Source organism: Platalea leucorodia, assembly GCF_965183815.1.
Source record: "Platalea leucorodia genome assembly, chromosome: 10".
NCBI classification, from domain to species: Eukaryota; Metazoa; Chordata; class Aves; order Pelecaniformes; family Threskiornithidae; genus Platalea; species Platalea leucorodia.
Genome location: NC_138832.1, coordinates 22,743,261 through 22,757,770, shown reverse-complemented (window position 1 = coordinate 22,757,770; position 14,510 = coordinate 22,743,261). Strand labels below are relative to the sequence as shown.

The 14,510-nt window shown below is 58.4% G+C and overlaps 1 protein-coding gene across 1 annotated transcript in view; it reads left to right on the top strand.

Annotated features, from left to right (window-relative positions):
• Positions 1–629: 629 nt before the first annotated feature.
• The window catches only part of SLC16A2 (solute carrier family 16 member 2), a gene marked incomplete at its 5' end in the record, with an annotated part of 34,167 nt that continues 20,286 nt past the window's right edge, over positions 630–14,510 (top strand). Inside the window, one exon of the mRNA XM_082323117.1 lies at positions 630–960. Within this exon, the coding sequence (XP_082179243.1) occupies positions 630–960 (331 nt within the window). The remainder of the gene's footprint in view (positions 961–14,510) is intronic.

Below are 14,510 nucleotides of genomic sequence, written 5' to 3'. Positions count from 1 at the left end.
AAATAAATCCCCTCGGCGGGGCTGCGTTTTGCCACCGGCTCGGCCTGCTCCCGCTGCTTCGTGTACCTCGGCCGGGGCGGCGGGAGCGGCAGCATCAGCCCGCCGCGGCCAGCGAGGGTCCCCCTCGTCCCCCCAGCGCTCCCCCGCCGAGCGGTCTCCCCCCCCGCGGGATGGCTCCCGCAGCCGGGGGGGGCCGCACCGCGCCTCTCCCGGGCCGGGGGGCAGCGGGGGCAACCGGCGGCTCCCGCACCCCGGCCGGGCCCCGCGGGGGCGGTGCTGGCGGCGGCCCGCCCCGGGGCTGCGCCCGCCGCAGGATGCGGCGGCGGGGGCGGTGCGGCGGCCCGACGGGCGATGCGGGGCCGCGGCCGGGCCCGGGGCCGCCTTTAAGCCCGGCGGGCGGGCGGCGAGCGCGGTCGACGCCGGGAAAGAGCCGCCGGCGGCGGCTGGCCGGGCCCGGGGCGGCGGGGGGGAGCGGGCGGGCGGGCGGCCCCCGCCGCAGGTAGGGACCCGGGGGCCGAGCGGCGGCGATGGAGGAGGAGGAGGAGGATGGAGGCGGCGGAGGGGAGGCGGGGAGTGAGGCTGCGGCAGGAGGGGGCGGGCGGGGGGGCCGGCCGGGGGGGGCGGCGGGCATGTGGGACCGGCTGCGGGGCAGTCGGGCGGCGGGCGGCGGCCGGAGCGCGGCCGCGATGGCGCAGCGAGACGAGAAGGGGCCGGCGGCGGCGGGGACGGGCGAGGGCGAGCCGCGGGCCGGGGCCGGGGCCGGGGCCGAGCGGGGGCCGAGCGGGGCCGCCGCTCCCTTCCAGCCCCCCGAGGGCGGCTTCGGCTGGGTGGTGGTCTTCGCCGCCGCTTGGTGCAACGGCTCCATCTTCGGCATCCACAACTCCTTCGGGATCCTCTACATGATGCTACAGAGCGACCTGGGCGAGGGGGAGAAGGACCCCGCGTTGGAGTTTAAAACAGGTACGGGCTCCCCGGCCCCTTTCCCGGGGGGGGGGAGCTGTCAGCCCCGCGGAGCCGCCCGGGCCGGGGGGAGCGGGGAGGCGGCGGGGGAAGGTGCGCGGCTCGGCCGGCGCTGCCTCCCGGAGCGCACCGGGGAGGCGCCGGCGCTGGAAGCTCCTTCTCGGATGCGTTGAACCACGATTGCTCCCTGCCCCCTCCATCCCTGTAGTCGTGGCTATATTTATCTCCAACAGCATCATGTGTTTCTAAGCTCTTATGTACTCAATTAAAAGTAATTAATCTGAAAAGCATGCCCTTAGCTTGTCCTGCCTGGTGTGTTTTGGGGTAAGGAGAGCAACGCTGGTGAATCGGCTGGTGTGTGTGAGCCACCCCCTTTATTTTTTATTGTTACTGTTATTTTGTTACGGGTTTTTCAAGCTGTGTGTCTGTCTGCCTTATCTGCCGGATCGCGCTCGGGGCTGGCTGCGGGAGAGCATCTGCCTCGCCGACACGCTTCCTCCAAGTCGTATCCATTCAGCGGGAAAGCCTACGTGGGGCAGGTCTGGCAGCGCTGCCTGCGCGGTCGCAGCGAGCGCGGTGCGGGGTCTCGAGGAGTTAGCATCCGTTCATAGCAAGACCCACAAACTGCGCCCGGTTGTGTGTTTGGGTAGGACCTACGGGCTCAGCCGGGATCGAGGTTGCGTTGCGTTAACACGGAGAAGGGACGTTGCTTGCTGCTTAAGTAGACTTGGCAGAGGGACACCAGCTTGCCGGGGTGGTGGTCCCGGCAGGTCTGTGACAGGCACCAGTGTTGGGAGGCCCAGCCTTGTCCCAGGTCTTGATATCCTCCCCGAGAAGATCATATCCATCCCCACGATGGATGCCCGTGGCCCACCTTGCTTTTATCTGGCGGGTAGAGACAAGCACTTGGCGTTGAGGGAAACTGCTTGTGGTGGTGTCCTGACTCTGGATGGGACGTGGGCAGCAGCCAGAAACCGAAGCGGGAGCGTGCTGCGGAGAGAGGTAGTGCTGGGGGACGCGTGAGGACCTGGAAGTCTTATTTTGGGGACCAGCGTTGCCTGCGTTCCCTCCGCTCAGCTGATGCATGACTGGGGATCATGGCAATGAGCGCGCCAGGATGAAATCCATTACGAGATACGCCGCACCTACAGATCACAAATTAACTCCACGATACTGTTACCGGAGAAACAACGCCATCGTGTAATTACGGGCAGTAACGGAGTGCCGCAGAGAGCTGCGGACGTGTGGCCGGTTGTAATTAGGGTGATTGATGGGCTGTACGAGTGTGTGTGTGTGTGTGTGATCCCCAGGAAGCTCATCGCGTAGCTCTCTGTTTCCTGCTCCCTGTGATCGTATCTAGAAAGCCTAAGGCAGAGCTCTAAAGGTAGAAGCGGTAACAAAAGAAATTAAATACTGCAAGTTCTGGTGGTTTAAAGGCTCCATGCCCAAGACAGAGGTTGTAGGAGTCAGCATCTGCCTCTTGCTCCTGCGATCTATTTATTTATGGCTATGACCGCACAGAGGCCTTGAAAAAGAAAGGCGTGTGGGTGTGCAAGGTGAACCCGGGCTCGGGAATTAAATCGCCTGGGTGACGAATATGTGCGTTTTGGTCCGGGTGCTTAATGAAGAGGCCGTTAATAACCCCTGCGCTGTGCGACGCGCCGGCCGAGTGCTGCTTCCGTGCTCGCAGGTTGCGGTGCAGGGGCTCCGGTGGCGACGGAGCCCATCCGCCGCGGGGAGCGCGGTACCTCGGGGGCTGCAGCTGCACCGTCTGGGGCTGAGGGCAGCGGGGTGCAGCCTGGGGCCCCCCTCCAGCCCTTCCTCCCTCGCTCCCACCCCTCCCCGCTCAGGGTTGCATAATTTCCCCACGGCGCTCGTTTGCGTGCAAACATAATCAGGAAAATATTGTAGCTCCCTTCCAAACGCTAAGTGATATGGCCTTCCTGAAAAGACCGGTGCTGTCTGTTTGTCCTCTGACGTCTGTCTGCTCCTGCCGGCTGCAAGCAACAGCCAGACCCCAGGGTCCCCTGGTCCCTCACCAACCAGGAGCCAGCCGGGGGGGACGAGGACCTGCTCAAGCACCGGCATTCGGCACAGCCATGGGAGCATCGCTTTCCCTTTTGGCTCTGCTCTTAAATCCCCTCTCTGTTCTCGGGAAGGTGGGTTTGTATCAAAGAGGGGGTTTGGAGGCAAAATGGGGAGTAATGTTGTAAGGCGGTCCGGCATCCCTTTAAAAATAGGGTTATGTTTATGCTAAAGCAGGTACTAGTCTGCACTAAACAATAGCCGCCCCAGCACACGGCTATAATTATCAAGGTTTATTTCTTGTTTGCATTGGTCACGTTTTCTTGCGTTTGATCTTGAGAAACGCAGGATCCGCGGAGTTCAGATTTGGGGTCAGGCTTTGAAAACAAACCCTCTCTCAACAATGCATTGAATGCATAGGCTTCTTTGTTTAAAGAAATATACTGCGCCGCGTATGTCAACAAGCAGCGCCGGGCTGAGGCGGGCTGGCTGCCGGGACCACCGCGTGCCCCTCGCGGCGGGAAGCCAGAGCCGGGACTTTTGCAAGGCACACTCTGTGCTTTCGGGTTTGTTTTCTTTCGGGGGGAGCGGAGGACTGGGGGGGGATCGCTGAGACTGGAACGAAAAAAAAATAATATACATGTGAGCACTCAGCCAGGAAAAAAAATATCGGTCTCCTCTGGTGGAGAGGTGTTGAGTGATGCTTGAAAGCATTTGCTGGGAGATGAATGGTGGCGTTTCCCTCCGGTTGTACAACGCTTGTTCCGGTGCCGAGGGATCCGCGGGGCACGGCCGCTCCGGTGCCGGCCCCGCCAGGCGTGGGCTGCCGCTGAGCTGAGGGACAGATGAGCCATCCTGGCACGCTCGTCTTCCCCGGCTCCAAAAGCCAATTTGAGTGGCAGAGCAGTCCTGGTAAGTATTAACTGAGTGTTGACTCTCTTACATTGATGTCTGCTCTGCCGCCACTTGGATGCTTTCCCAGCGTTGGGAGAGGTGAGTGCAAGGTGAGCCTGTCCCCGGCCAGGGCTGTGCCTGCAGCCGAGGAGGTCCCGCTTGCACCCAAGCCACCCGAGGGTCCTGGCAGGGTGCTCCGGCTACCCGGGGAGAGCCGGGAGGGCGACGCTTCTCAGTGCATCTTGTTCCTCCAAACGCATCCTTGGAGGAGGCTGCCGGAGTGCCTCGTGCCCAGGAAAGCCGGGCTGGTGCATGGACCATAGCCCTGGGCTTACCATATCTCATTGTGCTCACGAGGCCAAGGCATAGCTGATGTCGGCCAAGGCATAGCTGATGTCGGCCAAGGCATAGCTGATGTCATCTTTATACCTGAATTCCTATCTGTTTCGGTCGGGAATTTCTTTGTGAGCGCTGATTTCGCATCCTTAGGACAGGTGAACTTAGCTGGAGAAGGCAATTTTCCTCCCAACGTCGTAATGGAGGCTTGGTAAGAAAGGGTGAGTTTGTTTCTTGGAGAAAATAAAGCATTTCAGTGCCAACAGTCATAGTGAAAGGTTGGGAGGAGAAGCCATGGACAACTCTCTGGGCTGAAGCAGAGTCCCAGGGTGGGTGAGCGTGGGTGGAGCACTAGGAGCTGAGAAGGGAAACCCCGAGGAGAGCGTAAATGGCAAGAGGTAATTCTTGGAAATGGTCCCAGCTAAATTTCAGCAACACTCCAGAGCCCGGGTGAGACCGAATAGGGGCAGCTGCCACGAAACTGCACTTTATTTAGCCCACTGCAACGAAAGACATCTACCCCAGGTGTTAGGTTTGGGCTTTGGGAAGGGTGAGGGCACTTTTATCGATGCTCTTAAATACAAATTACCAACCAGTAATATATCCGAGACCTGTGATGGGTGTCATCACCCAGTGCTGGCGCCCGGGAAGCTCCTGTCTCCTGAAGGTGACGTTGTGGTTGTCACCTTCTTACCCAAATCTGCAGGATTTGGTGCTTTTCTCAATTTCCAGGGAGCTGCACTGGCCCCGTTTCACAAATGCTTTGGCCAAGGACACCGTGGACCTCAGCATTCCTGGGGGCTTCCCCACATCCATCTGGGTTTCCAGCTCTCCTCCGCATTTCCTAACCCTGCGGAGGGATGCGCTGTCATGAGCAATATTTACATAGCCTAGATGGGGATGTAAATCCAGGAAAAAGAGCTTAAAAAAAGCCTTTTATCACCCAGCCCTGCTAGCTGGGGAGTGCAAAAGGCACCGTGGAGCTTTCCCAGCTTTACTGGGGGTTTCTCATGGGTGGATGCTGGTGTGCCAGCACTGGGCTCTTCCCCAGCTCAGCTTCCACCATTCTGGGAGACGGAGCTTGTGATCGCAGGGAGCAGGGGCGAATTTCGGAGGAACTGGGTTTGCATCTCTTGAGCTGAGTGCAAGGTGCCGTGTGAGATAAAGCAGCCTGAAAAGCAAACCAAACACAGTCATGTCATTAAACCTGGTTCTTGAGGCCGTCAGTAGCGATTAAGGTCATTAGGAGGCCGGAGCGCTGTTTCTAAGGGAGGTTCTTGTTTTTAAAGACTTCAGGGGCCTTCTCAGCCAGCACATTGCCATTTTAGTGGTTTTTCATTTCTTTTTAAGTGTCCTCCACCAGCCGGCCAAGGGATGCTCCAGTCTCAGTTATATTTCTGGTGGCCGTCATCTTTGAGTGGTGGCAGCTCCCGTGACCTTGCTGTGGTGTATGAAGAAGTGGTGCGTAGGGCTGTACAATTGGTTTGGTTTTGTTTTTTTTTTTTTGGCCCTTTCAGTTACAACAAAACAAACAAAACCACCCCACCTTGCGGGGTTTTGATTGTAGTTTAAACTTTGAAGGCGCCGGGTTTCAGCTCCGTCGCTGCGACTGGGCTGGGAGGAGGAGGAGGAGGCATTGGAGGGCGAAGCGGGTGGGTGCCGCAGGGTGCAGGGCTGGGATGGATGCGGAGGTGCGGGGTGAGATGGGGCGCGATGCGGTGCAGCGCCGCGGGGCTGGGGGGCTCAGCAGCAAAGGAGCAGTTTCATTTCCCATTTGGGGGGAAATCCAGGAGTTTGACAAGTCACCCTTTAATCCCCTTAAAAACCCTCAGCAGCTGGAAGCTGACCATCAGCTGTGGCGGTTGATATCCAGCACCTTAAAATAGACCTAACCCATCAGGTTGGGCAAAACCCCGTAGCCGGAAGGCGCTGCTGACCTCGCTGGCTGTGCCCGTTGGGCCGGCTGCGCATAGCTCGCGCGGGCGTTGTCACCCGCCTCCCACCTTGTGTCCCCGGGGCAGCTCCTCTGCCTCCCTCCCTCCTTACCCTGCGTGTTTATGGACGTGTCCGTCCACGGGGCAGCACCGCTGGGTGCCCTGTCCCCCCATGCACCAGGCGAGCGGTGGGAGAAGCCGTCTTCCCAAAAATCCGATGGCATGATGGAGACCACCAGGCCAGGTGGACGTGGAGCCAGGGCTCCCGGGTCCCCCGTGGGGTTGGTAGGGCTGTTTGGGGAAGGAGGAATAACTTGGGTTTCCACTATCCCAAGGCTGCGAGCCCACCGGCGCTGGCAGGGCTGGGCTCTGTGGGGTTGGCAGTGCCCTGGTTGCTTTGGAAAGTCGCCGGAGGGATGTCTGCAGCCTGGTTTTGTGTCCTGCAGTGCACAGGGGGAAATTCCTGCTGGGGCATGGGTGGCAGTAAACAAGCTCAGCCACCGCTGCGCTAACAGGGAGCTAATCCCGATGGGACGGTGGCACTGGTACCCGCTGTGCCCAGGGGGATTTGTATCCGTCAGCAGCATCTCGATATAGGGCCTGGGTAACCTTTTGCTTTTTTACCCTGGTGACTCCTTGGGACCTCTGCCAAAGCAGCGTGGCGTGCGTGCCAGCAGTGGAGTGACAGTGCGGCTGGGCGAAGTGACGGGGACCTCGGCGGCGTTTGGGTCGGTGCCACGTGCGCTTGCCCTGGCCCGCCGCCCCCACCGTGGGCTCCCAAAGCAGTCCCCCCTTGCTGGAAACAGCTGAGGCTTCACCCTGGCTCAGTAATTGGGGTTTTGCCCACTTTTGGCTGGTGTCTGGATGCCATAGGGAATTTTCTGGCATGTCACCAAATACCTTGGTCTCTCCTGCTCAGTTTTTTTGGATGATGACCCTTCAGGGGTTTCCTACGAGCTGGGCAGGGCATGGAGGAGGATGCCAGCATTTCCCGACCAGGACAGTGGCCGTGCACCCACCTCTTGCAGCCAGCGGTTTCCCTGGAGAGCCACTTTTCCCCGGCTTTCCACAACCATGAGCCTCTGTGTCCATGGCATAACCATACCTGCTCTGGCAATGGGGGACAAGAGGACCGGGTACCCCCTGTATACCAGTATAACATGCATGCAAAAGCACTGCTGTACTCATTACAGAAGGGATTTGTTGCGTTTTCCCTTCCTCTGCCTCGAAGGATTGATTATTCCCTATTGCAAGGGAAGGAGATGCTGCCTTTTGGCATTCATCCCTGCAGGAGAAGGCCCGGTGGAGGGGTGTGTGCCGGGCTGGGCATCGCCCTGGGGGCCCTGCCCGGCTCTCGGGCTGGGGCGTTGCCTGTGCCCACCGCGGGCGCTGGGGAGCTCAGTTCACTCCAGGCTCTTTCCGTTCATCCACCCTGAGACAGTTGGGGCGGTTGCAAAACCCACATGACGTGTGCTGGGAATTGCTGCAACACGCTCGCAGGTGCGAGCCGTTCCAATCTCTCCCAGGCACCTCGTACAACAGGTCCTGCCAGCTGCCGGGGCAGGCGGGACGCGGGGCTGCCCGCAGCACCCTGCCTGCACCGCTGCCTGCCTGCGGCATGGACTGCAGGCAGCAAAGCTCCTGCCACCACTTCATCCTCCGTCAAGCACACCCCGTGGGGCAGGGGTGCAGCCGTGGAGGGTGGCACAGCCCTGCGTTCGATTAGCACGTTTACAGGCTTTTTTTTCCCCCTTGCCCTTTTATTTGTAGATCCCTAAAAAATTACCTGATGCAAGAGCTCCCCCCCACCCCCAGCACATCCCTTGAGAGCCGGAGTGGGGCGAAGCGTCGGGGAAAGCCCTCGGGAACGGCTGCCAGGTCGCAGCCCTGTGCCCGTGGCGGGTTGCTTCGCTGGGACTCGTCTCGGGCATGCCTAGCAGCCGTGCCGTGCCATACCGTGCCGTGCCGTGCCGCCGGCTGCCCTCCATGCGAGGAGCAGCTCTGGGTGCTCCGAGCAACCTCCTGGGCTTGCGTGGGACCGGTGAGGGGACGGTGGTGGCGTGCTGGCAGCTCAGCCCTGTCACCCCTTTGCACCTTTGCTTTGCACACCCCAGGGGAGCTCCAGCCTGGAGATACCCCGTACCTACATCCCTGCATCCCGCAGGGCACAGACAGAAGAGAGTTGCACCACACCGCTGTGATACACGCTCCCGGCGCTGTGTCCTGGTGCAGGCACCTCAGTGCAAGACGGAGATGGTATTTTGGGGTCGGCGCTGCCGGCAGTGCGGCTCTGGGAACATCTCGTCTCCAGAAGCCTATGGTGGAGGTGATGAGCTCACCGGACCCTGTTTCTCCCCATTTTTGGGTTTTCTTTAGCTCTGGGTTTGGATTTAGCAGCTCAGTGATGGCTTTTAGCTTGCTTTCCCTGATGCAGAGCGGAGAGCAGGGCTGCAGCCGGCCTTCCCGGGGCTGACTTGCTGGGGTTTGCCCCAGGCGAACGCCGGGGCCCTCCTTGGGAAGGAGAAACAACCCTCCCACAGTACCTGCAGTGAAGGAACCTGCCTTGAGCACCCACCCATCACCCCGTCCCCTGGGCCCAGCTGGGACCCCTGGGGCACGCAGCCCCCCCAGCACCCCCAAAAGCCCCTTTCTTGGCCATCTTGCGTCAGGCACTAAAACAAAGCTTTTGTTTCAAACTCTTGGCCTTAATCTGTCCGCCCGCAGATCCTGTGCGTAAAAGGGAGATGAAATCCTTCCCTCTCGGGGGGATGTTGCGCGAGCGGGTGTGTCGGTGCTTGCCAAGGAGTCAGGCGTTTCGGCCGGAAGGTTTGTACAAACCCCGCGCGAAGCAGCGGGAGCTCGCTTAATAAAGCTGGAGCCCGCCGAGGTGGAAGTCAAATCTAATGGCAGCACCTTAAGTGAGGGTTGTGCCTCCTGTGCACCGTCTGAATCGGGTCTGATGGAAAAAAATCATCTGTGATTAAAGATTGCCGGTAATTACATAATGGGTATGCACCAGATGATGCCCAGACAAGCTCCTTCCTGGGATTTCCCAACTTTTGGAGTGTTTAACTTTGCAATCATCCTAAAGTGTTTCTAGCATGGGGGGGGGGGGGGGGGGGGTAATTATTGGTATTACGGCAGCACCCAGCACGATTGCACAAGGCTCAGCAGCAGCACGGTGGCCGCTGGAGCCGGGCTCATGGGCGAGCCTGCCTCTTCTAATAGCTGGGGCAGCTCTGCAGCATGGTCAGGCACGAGAGATGGGTCTCCCCTTTCCATATGCAGCATTGCGATGGCAGAAAAGAATAGAAAAATAGGAGAGAAAAGCTGCTTTTTGGGTCTATCCGCGAAGCAAGCAGGGCGGCCAAGGCCGCGTGCTTGCTCCATGGCCAACCAGTGGTGAAGAGGCACCGTCAAGACGTTCTTAATGGCAGGCCACCTATTAATCCATGTATTTTAGCAAAACCCAGTTCATTTCTTAAGGTTTGTGTAAGCAATGGAAGCGGGGAGCACTGGGGGTGGGGGGAGCTTGTCCGGGATTAAACTCGCCTGAAAGCCAAGCACGCCAAGCTCGCGAGCCTGGGGAGAGCTTAATTAAAGTCAAAGGAGAAGCGTTTCCAAGAAAATAATACGGGATATTTAAACGGGATATTTTTGTTCTGAGCCCAGAATGTCTCCTTTCCCTCTTCGGTGTCAGCTTTAATAAAACAAAATGAGATCTCCAAGAAAAACAAATTGGAGCTCTTAAAAGGCGCTGCGGAGATAAAAATCAGTAACACTGTTGCTGGTAACACCTTGGGTTATTAAAACGGAAAGAATGCTAAAGATGCGATTTGCATCGGCCTTTCTTGTGGCTGCGCCCGGGCGGGAGCCTGCTCGCCCTGGGAGGGGGGCGCGGGCTTGGCATGGCCCCGGCGCCCTTCACCGTGGCCTCTGGGCTGGGGTGGGTGTGCGGGGAGCGGGTGGCTTCGCTGGCCAGGCGGATTGGGGTGTATTTGGGAAGCGGTCACGCGGGTGGGATTTTGGAGGGCTTTATTTTTTTTCCTAAGGTGGGTGAATGCTGCTCTGCCGAAAGCTGGCGGCGTCAGGAGCGGTGCTGCGGTCCAATACTAAAAAGCTCGAAAAAAAAAAAAAGCATGAATCAGGATTCAGGGGGTGTCAAACTTGAAAAAAACAAATTAAACAGAGCTGATCTTGTTGGAAAGGATGCCATAGCCCATCAGAGCTTTCAGAGGTGACAAATGTGTGGATGAAAATACCAAGCTGGACTTATTACGGCCTGAGAGCTGCTGGGTACGGCTTTGCTCAGCACCAGGCTGGGGGACTGGAGTCACCTCCTCTAAAACCAGTGCCCCGATCCGGCTGGTGCAGCTGAGCGTGCCCCATCCCGTACTGAGGGGCTGCTCTCAAAGTGGCCCGGCTGCTGGTGGGCTCTCCCGGCTGCGTGCCCACGGCTTGCTGCTCGGGATGCTGAAGCAGGGATGCAGGGAGGGCTGGGGAGCAGCTGGTGATGTGGTTTTGCACTTTGGTCCCTCGACTATCCACTTCTACCTTCCTAAGGAAGAGTGGGTTAAAAGCTGCTCCTTTTTTTCCATGTGCTTCCCTCCTGGCCGGAGCTGACCATCTCCTGGTCGGAAGCTGGCGGGGGCACTGCTGCCTTCCCTGGGTACCACCCAAGGTCTGCGGGGATGGAAGCGGGGCGGCACGCCAGTACGGGGGTGATGCTGCTGACCCAGCTTCAGCGCAAGGAAGCCCAGCGCTGCCAGAGGGTCCTGTCTGTCCGTCTGTCTGCCAAGCAGGAGGATGCTTTTGGACAGGGTGGCTTTAAAATGCCTGGTGTGATGCCGTCCACCCCATAAACCCAACCCGCCCCTGCCTGCCAGTGGGACAGAGGTGCAGAGGCCAGCTCCTGCCTCGCTGCCGTGCCCGGCTCCATCAGATAAGGCAATTATAGCTTTATCACTTAATTGCAGAGTATAATAATAGCAGAGTGTTAACTGAGATAGGATGTTGCCAAGGGGTCAATATTGGTGGTGTTGGGTTTGGGTTTTTTTTTCTTTTTTCAAAAACTCGGCGGGGCCTCAGCGCTGCTGGAGGTGTGAGGTCTTTGTGGGGCTCCTCCTGCCCGTACCCCACTGCGTCCCCTGCCCGTGGGGAGATTCAGCATCAAATAAAAGCCGTGCCGACCGCCTTGATGCCAGGGAAGCTCGCCTGCAGTGAGTGAGAAACCAGCCTGGGAGGGGAAAGTGTGAGGACCGACAGGGATGTTGTCTACCACTTTCTGGATAGCTTTTCCCTTGCGCCTTGGGAATGCGGTTTCCATCCCTTGCAGGTTTTTCCTGTCCTTGGCAGGTTGCAGGGTGCATGCTCGCCGCTGCACGTGGGCATCGGGCTAATGCTGGGTAGCCGTATGCCCTCGGGAGGGAGAGCAGGGTGCGCATCCTAAAGCCCTTGCACGAGGCTTTTCCGCTCTCGGTGTTGCGTGTGAAATGCTTGACTGGTGCCCCTGCACCGAGATGGGCAAAGGAGAATTTCATATTTGGCAACTCTTTCCCAGCCTGCTGAGGCTGGTGCGGGAGAGGCGAGTGGGGCATCAGCACTGATACCCGGAGCTCTGCTTGCCCCTGACCCACGGCGTCCCGGTTTTCCACTGTCCCCACGGAACCCTGTGGCTGTCACGGTGGTCGTGTGCTCCCGGTGTCAGGATTCAGGGCATTTCTCTGCCCACACTGGCCTGGCTGGGGATTTTCTGCCTTGAAAGTGGGGATTTTCAAGACCCATATTGGTGCAGGGTAGGTTTCTCACCAAGAACTGAAGTTTTGCTGTGTTTGTCCTGACATCTGCAGGGTAGGGTGATAAAAACTCAGGACATCTGGGGACAGGGGATGGTGTCGCAGGCTTTTAGCTGGGAGAGCCTGGCCCTTGGGATCTGCATTTTGGGAGAGGGCCTTTATTAAGGGAGATTCATATAAAAATCAAATGTGTTGCCCGAAGCTAAGAAATCATGGCAGACTTTTTTTTTTAAGCTATTAAACTCTGCCCTGCTTCAGTTCATCAACCAAAGCCTGAACCAAACAGCCAGGAGTGGAGGTACTTCAGGTCCTGATTTGACCTCTGTGGCTTGCTGTTAACCCTCGCTGGCCCATCCTAAATTACACCCAGAGACAAGATTTGCCCCAGTCTGGATGTCAGAGCTCGTTTCTCTCCCTTGGGACAACATTTTTCCCACCCACCCAATCTGCAGCCTCCCCCCGCCATGGTCTGTGCCCCACTGGCCTCATAAAACAAAACACGCCACATTAAAAAGCAGAAAGCTGTTTTTACAGCAGGGTGGCGGAGAGTTTTTCTGCTCAATGAAGGCGGTTGCTTAGATTTTTATTGTGGGATGAAGAGGGAAAAAAAAAAAACCAAAAAACTGGTGGGAAGATGATGCTAGGCAGAGCAGCATGAAAAGCAAGGTCTTTGGGGGTTTTAATGTTTCCTCTGCTTCCAAAGCAGGAATTAGCTATTGCAAAATGTCAGGCATTGCCCCCTGGCCACACGCTGGCACTTTTTGCAGCAGATAGCCCTTTCTTTTATTACTTGGGCCATCTGGCTATGCCAGGGCAAAGCTCAGGCTTCGTCTGAGCATTTGAATTTGGGAAGATGATGAGGAGTCGAAAGAGCAGGGTGCCGGGGCCGGTGTGCAAGCGGCAGGTTGTTGGCTGGCTCCCCCATTAGTCAGGGCTGGTGACGAGTCAGTCTCCTTTTCCATTTTCTTATGAATGAATCAGTTTTGGCTCAGCCCGATGGTCAGACTGGTTAAGCGAGAAGCAGCTGGTATTAGTCTCATTAGCAATCAAGACAGAAGTGAGCCTCTCCCCGGCTCTGCAAACGTCGCGTGATCCCCAGCCGGCCCGTAGCCGCTGTCTCGGTGCCCGGCAGGACTGGCAGCAGCGTGGGAGCCCCCCGAGCCCTGGCTGAAGGGGGGTTCTGCTTCTCCATCACCCCGTTCCTGTAAGCCTCCGTGCACCTCCTGGCTCCCCAACCCACTGAAGCTTCATGGCCAGGTTAAACCAAGTGGCACAGGCAAATGGAGATCTGCATCCCATACTTTCTGCTGTCCTAGTCCATGGTCAGTGCCGCAGCACGGATTTTTTTTTGGGGGGGGGGAAATTTCAGCTTTGGGTTGCCTGCGGTTGCTGCTCGGCTGTGGCCAGGGAGCACGGCTCGGCTGCGTTTGCCGCTCCAGTCCTCAGGCGGCCCCAGTTCAGAGTTGCTCCTTGGCCAGAAGAAAGGGCTGGACATTTTGCCACGACTTCGGCTGTAGCAGTTGGGATTTGGGAGCCCGAGCAGGGACCCGGGGAAGGGGTGTGCAGGCAGCAGCGAGCTGTGGGCTGCCTCCACTTGGCCCCGTGGCTACAGACCCCCTGGTGCAGATTTACCCTGGTCTCACTGGTCTTTCCTTCGTCGCTGGCACACGGCACACGCACTTGGCCTCATGGTGGCATTCGGCACCCTTGCCCCGCTCTGCCCACCCGTGATGCCACCACCACGCACGTGCACCAGCTCACCGTGGCCAGGCAGAGCTTGGGAAGGGGGAGCCCCATGTCAGGGTCATTGCAGAGGCTGAGCCCCTCCTGAGCAATCTGACGATGCTTCAGCAAACAGACGGTCCCCAGTGCTGTCACGGGGCGGCGGGTGGGCTGGTGTCCTCCAGCAGAACTCCGTGGTCCGGCGCTGGGGTGAGTGGCAGGGTTAGATCCACCCCACGCTCGGGGCTTTGCAAGCCAGGGCTGCCTGTGGCCCCTCGCATCCCTCCCTACCCCAAAATCCTGGGGGGCTTCAGCTCTACGCTGCTGAAGCCACTCGGCCCCTGCTCTTCCCTTTGCCCCTGGGTGTCAGGGGGCTTTGTGGGAGAAACTGGAGCTGAGCCGCTTGAAAACAAGCCCGGGGACTGCAGCATGTGTTACCTACAGCAATCCCATGGCTGGTGCCTGTGGTAACAGGGTAATTTTGATTCCTGCCCGTACCCCAAAATGCAGTATTTCCATGGGGAGGAAGAGGAGGCTTGCTGGCCATGGAGGTAGGGTGTATGGCTTTTAAACCCGAATCACAGGAGGACCAAAACTTACCCAGTAACTGATAGAAACCTTCATTAACCTGCCCTGTTATTTATTCCGATTTCAAAGCCCTTGATGCAGCAAAAAGCAAAGGCATTTCTCCGGGGAAGCGCATTAATGTTTCACCGGGCTTCGAAGCACTTTGCTGCCGAGGCACTTTAAATGGTACGGGCTGTCCCCAGCTCCCCTCCGTCTCGTTAAACATTGTGCGGCTCCGGGGAAGCCACGGCGCGGCTCTGCCCGCAGCCGTCGTGTG